Genomic DNA, 6,000 nt, shown 5'->3' with positions numbered 1-6,000 from the left:
CTTCCGGAGGTGGGGGGGAAGAATTTCTCAGGGATTCCAGCTGCCATGGGAGGGTAAGACTGTTCAGCAAGGTGAGAGGGCTACAAATCAAGTGGGCTGCCTTCTATTGATGCCAAGCTTTTGGGGTGTTGTTGGAGGTGCACTCAGGAGGAGCAGCCCAAATCCGTCTGAACATTGGGCTCTGACCACCATTGAATGTCTCCACATAAACAGTGATCTGTATTCAAGCATCCAGGTTTGGGATCGTGATACCTGAAGCTCAAGGTGGGGCTGCAGAATCATGTATTAAAAAGCAGAAGTGATTCATTATCATGAAATCTGGAACGGGCGGAGTTGTGGATTTCCAAAGAAAATCCACACAGCCGTTGAGCATGAGGAACCATATAAAACCAACATCCCTCGCATGCTCTTCAGAGACAAGGTGATCTTCCAGCTGAGAACATGGACCGAAAGGATAATTACAGCATATCGAGTGAGTTTCACCACTATGAAAAGAATGGAGTCAGGTATCAGTGGGAAAAACTGAAGCCAAATCCCCACTGGGTGAAGGGTTATTGTAGTTTATCGGTTGTAGTGAATCAGCTGGATTTCATGCCTTCTACAGATCATATAGACTCAGAATGAAGATGCCGGGAGAGGAGGGAGATGAGGACCCTGTGCCTTGGACTTACCTGGGCAAATGATATTTTGTGTGTACTGAGTAAATGCACCCTGCCCATGTAGATCTCCAGTTCTGGTGCAGGTGAAGGTTGGTGCTTTGAAGAGGTGTGCACTGGACTATCCCAATGGCCTTTCTCTGGATATAAACCAGGGAAGATTTGCATTCAATTTCAGAGAACGATTTCCTCCCCTGTTTCAGTGATGATTTTCATTTACACATTTCAGAGCTTGGTATCCAGCTGCAAGAGTCTGCCCGTGGAAATTTCTTCCCTGTGGTCATCTACACACTCCTGGGCCTCTCCATCCTGCTGTCCGTGGTGATTCTTGGCACGGCGATTTGTCTGAGTAAGTTTCACATGATAGCATTTGAAAAGTATCCCCGTGAAATGACTTAGCCCTGGGAGAGTGGATTGGCCTCACGCTGTGGACCAGATCCACAGTGAACAGCAGTGAACTCGGACTCAGTCATCCCCCATTGTTGGGGAGGAGTTGATGCTGCCGGCTGCCAGAGACGTCTTCAAAGCCCAGCTCTGCTTTATCTCCATCCACACAGCCTTCATGCTGGTCTTTTATTGTGCATTACCTGTCTGACTTAGAGGTGAGGCTGATGAGTAAATGGTATTCCCCTGAGGTGTTGGAGGAACTCAGCTGAGTGAAACACTGAAGTCTGCAGATGCTGTGACTGTAGTAAAAATTGCTGGAGGGACTCAGCTGGTCTCACAACCTCCTTAGGAAGTAAAAATATATTATTGGTGTTTCAGACCTGAGCCGACGCCTTGCTGTAAGAAAAGAATAAGCAGAGGATAGGAAGGCTTCAGAAATAAAGGCAAAGCTGGCTGGGGGATTTTGGCTCTATGAAAGGAGACAGAGGGAAATGAAAAGCTAGTGAGAGCTGGGGAAAGATAACAGGGCCAAGCAGAAGGGGTGGGGGGCGGGGGCGGGGGGGGGAGGCAATTAACAAATGCCAGAGATGTCAATGTTAATGCCCATTCAGTTGGAAGATGCCCAGGTGGAATATGAGGTGTTCTTCCTCCAATTTGTGAGTGGTCCATCTTGCAGTGCTTGAGACCATAGACAGCAAAGGAATGAGAAAGTGAACTGAAATAGGTGGCCACTGGGAGATAAATCCATGCTCCAGTGGAGGACAGAGCAGAGGTGCTCAATGAAGTGATCTCCTTGTCTGTGCCCAGTCTCTCTGAAGTAGAGGAGAACTTAGCAGGTCAGATAACATCCACACGAAGAAATGGTCTTCAATATTTTGGGCTTGAACCTTTCAATGAGGTAGAGGGTCCCGACCCAAAACCCATGGATGCTGCAGGGTGCCTTCAGCAGCTCAGTGTTTGCTCAAGATTCAAGCATCTCAGTTTTGTTTTGGAATTTTCCCATCTGGTTGAGGATCCCGAATCCTGGGATGAACCCCCCCCCCCTTTCCCCTCCCACCCCAGGGCATGTGGCTTTAGTGGTGTGTTCTCTTGCCCACTGCCTATGCTCACCCTTTTTCCATCAGAGATCACTAAAGCCCAGAGGGGGTTGGGATGGAAGCAGATTAAATCCGTGTGGACTTCCTCCTCGCTGGGAGTTAAACACGAGAGTCTGCAGATGCCGTGATTGAAGTAGAAACACAACATTGAAGAAATTCAACAGGTCAAACAGTGTCCTTTAAACAGCAAAGATGAAGATGCAGAACCAACATTTGAGGCTTGAGCCCTTCATCAAGGAATGAGCAAAATGAAGGCAGGTGCCCAAACAGAATGGTGGGAGAGGGGGCAGGAGGAGGAGCACAGTCCCACAGGTGGGTCAGGGAGGGAGGTCACACAAGCAAATAAGTGGAAGTGGGTGGCTCTGTGAATGGAGAGGGAAGGGGTGGAGAGCTGGAGGAAAGGAGACAGGGATGGGGAAGGGAGAGAGAATGGAGAGAATGGAGAGTGGGTCTGCAGAAACTGGAAAGGTCAATGTTAATGCCTTCCAGTTGGAGAGCGCCCAAGCAGAATATTAGGTGTTTGTCCTCCAATTTATGAGTGGCCTTGGTTTGACAGTCCATGACAATAAAAGACGAAAGTCTGCAGACGCTGTGATTGAAGTAGAAACACAATGCTGGAGAAACTCAGCAGGTCAAACAGTGTCCTTTATAGTGTGGATGCCTGCCTACCTCTTCCTCGTACCTTGATGAAGGGCTCAAGACCAAAACACTTGTTATTTTACCTTTATGGACACTGTTTAATCTGCTGAGTTTCTCCAGCATTGTTTTTACTTTCTTCTGACTGCCTGGGTGACAGGTGCAGCAGGGACTGCAGTAAACCCTGTAACTTGGGCGCACAAGGCCTTACCAAGCCAACGTTGCCAACCCAGACTTCACGATTCTATGATACCACGACCGCTCACAAACCCAATACGTTGGCTCGGCTTGCAGAGCTCCAAGGCCAGCTGCATTGGCAGAATGTAGGCCGCTGCTGAAGGTGGGAGCGGCTGATGGGTCTCACTGGCTCCGAACCAGTCCATTTCCATCACAGAAAATGACCCAGTTTCACAGCCTGTAGGTTCTCCGTCTCCGTCACATTTAGCTTTCACCCCACTGTCCAGCACACCACAGACATCTCTATTTTAACGGACATCACAATAATTTACAGAGCCCTTACGTTGGCTGCACCAAGCCTCAGTGCGTCCCTCAGCACGTAATCCTGAAGCCTGGAATGTGCCAGTCGGCAGCATTCCCACACCAGTATCTTCTTGTGATGAAAGACCAACAAAATTCGGGCATCTTTCTGTAAATCAGAGTCCTCTGTCACACTGTTGCTGGGGAGAAAGTCCCCACAGTTCATCCACACACTGAGCAAATCTACATTCAGCAAAGAGGTAGGCAACTGTTTCCACTCCACTGCAGCCACCTTGGGGACAGCGTTCGTGGTGGGTGATGTTCAGATTATACAGGAAGGATCTGACTGGGAGGGCTCCTCTCACTGCCAGCCAGTCTGTCCTGGTGCTTGTTTGTGAGCAGTGATGATGAGGCATCTCGCCAGATGCTGAGCGGACCACCCCACCGGGTCCATTGAGTCTTTGTCTCTCAGTGCTGCCCACTGCCTGATTGATCTCCTCTTTCCCCAGCATTTCCATTGTGGGCAAGGCTGGGGATGTTAGACTGACTGTAAGCCACCCCCCCCCACCCCCCCACCCCCCCTCCCCACACATACACACACTACAAACAATATATCTACATACAAAATAATTTATGGGTTTCTAGAGTTGTTCAACAGTCTCACTGCCTGTGAGAAGGACCTATTTCCCAGTCTGGCAGTCCTGGTTTTTATGCTCCTTTACCTCAAATATACTGTGGGCTGAATGGTAAAGATCCTCAAGGATTCTCCAAGCCTTCCTTAAGCACTGCTCCCTGTATACATTATCGATAGAGGGAAGGCAGACTCCAGTGATCTTCTCTGCAGTTTTAATCACCCTCTGTGCTGCCCTCCGATCTAATGCTTTGGAGCTACCATACTGTGATGCGGCCAGCCAGGGCACATTCTATTGTGCTCCTGTAGAAAGTTGTTGGGATGGTGGCCGGTAGACTTGCCCTCCTGTTGGCCAGTAGACTTGCCCTCCTGTTGGCCAGTAGACTTGTGCTCCTGTACCTCCTGATGAAGTGTAGGTGATGCAGCGTGCTCTGACCAATGAGGAGGTGTTGTGGGTCCAGGATAGGTTGTCCTTTAAATGAATGCTAAAAAGCTTTGTTTTCACGTCTCTCTCTATGATGGAGCCATGGATATATAGTGGGAGTGGCTCTTTGTCCTCAATCATCTCCTTGGTCTTGTCTATGTTAGACTCAGGTTGATGGTCTTACACTAACAGTTCAAGCCTATAAACCTCCTCTCTGCCATGGAGAAAACACAATGCCATTCATCCCTCAGTATTCAGACTGACCCCATTGTTATTACTCATCCCTTCTTCATCAAGAACATCATGGGAATGTCAGTGTCTGTGGTCCTCCCATTCTTTGTGGACTTTTCCTTAATCCCAATGTAAAGGTCTCTCCTTGAGACTGAAACTCGTAGAAATAGCCAAGCCAAGAAGGTACAAGAGCAGAATATCCAGAATACAGGAAGAACTTGCCAACCGCTGCCAAGGAGTTTGATCATTTTTCTACTGTGAAAATCTCATTTTCCAAAACAAGACTGATTTAACAAAACGACCTAAGGTTCTCTTCATCTTTCAGGTTCAGGAAATTCTGCAGAGATAAGCACCTCTCTCACTCAACTTCAGGCGAATGTTAAACAGCTGGCACACAGTAAGTTTAATAATTGTCAGAGAGACTTTTCATCTTCAATGACACTGGACAATGAAGATTTTGCTTCCTGAAAACTCTGGGGTGTATTATATAGATTTTGTGTTGGTCATGCTTTAAAATCGTCTGATCACATTAAAATTGTCTTATCGCGTACCATCTTAATTTGGATAGAACCTATTTTTGTGATTCCATGTCATATTTTAAGTCTACTTCCAGCAGACAAAACCATAAAGTGCAACATGTCGCATTTGCACTTGGGCCTCTTCCCTGCTGATCTTGGTGCCATCAGTGACGAAATTGGCAAAAGGTTTCACCAGGACATTGGGACCATGGGAAAGTGGTCTCAGGGCAACTGGAATCCATCAATACTGGCTGACTATTGTTGGACATGAGAGACATCAGATAAGTACAAATGAAAATCACTGACAAAACATTTTTAGGTCAGTTGAATTAATGAACCAATGTGTCAGTATCATTATGAGATTAAACATGCTAAATTCAATTCAGAATCAGAATCAGAATTTATTGTCATAAACATGTCATGAAATTTGTTGATTATAAATAAACTTACAAAATAAATAAAAACAGTGCAAGGTGTTACGAGCCCAGAGGAGCCCAAAACCCAGCAGCAATAGATATTCACCTATACAAATGGTTACTTAAGCAAAAGTTGCTTTTGATTATCTTTAAACATGAAAACAGAAGCACACTTTAACTTATCACTGTTGACTTAACTAACCTAACTTAACCCCTTTCTAATTCTAAGCGCACGTGCATCTAATGTATGTATAAGTTCAGAAAAGTTCTTTGGTTCACAGTCCAATCTCACTTCTCATTCCTCCAAGTTCACTGGTTGCAGGCAATTCTTATACTGTGCAGAGAATTTAAAATTTATAAAGTTCACCAGGCTTTGGTGCTTGAAAGATGTATGGTCAGTACTCAGGAAGGTTCTTGTCAGTTTTCAGAGAGAGATTTGTTGTTCCAGGACACCCAAAACTGATTCCTTTTTTAAATCAGCCACTTCAGCGTCTTGCCGAAGAAACTGGCCCCCTCAGGGTTCTCCA

The 6,000-nt window shown here is 46.4% G+C and overlaps 1 protein-coding gene across 1 annotated transcript in view; it reads left to right on the top strand.

Moving 5' to 3' along the window:
- Positions 1-388: 388 nt before the first annotated feature.
- Positions 389-6,000, top strand: part of LOC138758580 (hepatic lectin-like) — a 41,469-nt gene continuing 35,857 nt past the window's right edge. The window contains exons 1-3 of the mRNA XM_069927730.1: positions 389-472; positions 886-1,005; positions 4,865-4,936. Coding sequence (XP_069783831.1) covers positions 442-472; positions 886-1,005; positions 4,865-4,936 — 223 coding nt within the window. The 5' untranslated portion in view covers positions 389-441. The remainder of the gene's footprint in view (positions 473-885; positions 1,006-4,864; positions 4,937-6,000) is intronic.

This window comes from Narcine bancroftii, chromosome 3, assembly GCF_036971445.1.
Source record: "Narcine bancroftii isolate sNarBan1 chromosome 3, sNarBan1.hap1, whole genome shotgun sequence".
Taxonomy (NCBI): Eukaryota; Metazoa; Chordata; class Chondrichthyes; order Torpediniformes; family Narcinidae; genus Narcine; species Narcine bancroftii.
The sequence above is the reverse complement of the archived record's forward strand: the minus strand, read 5'-3'. Positions and strand labels throughout refer to the sequence as shown.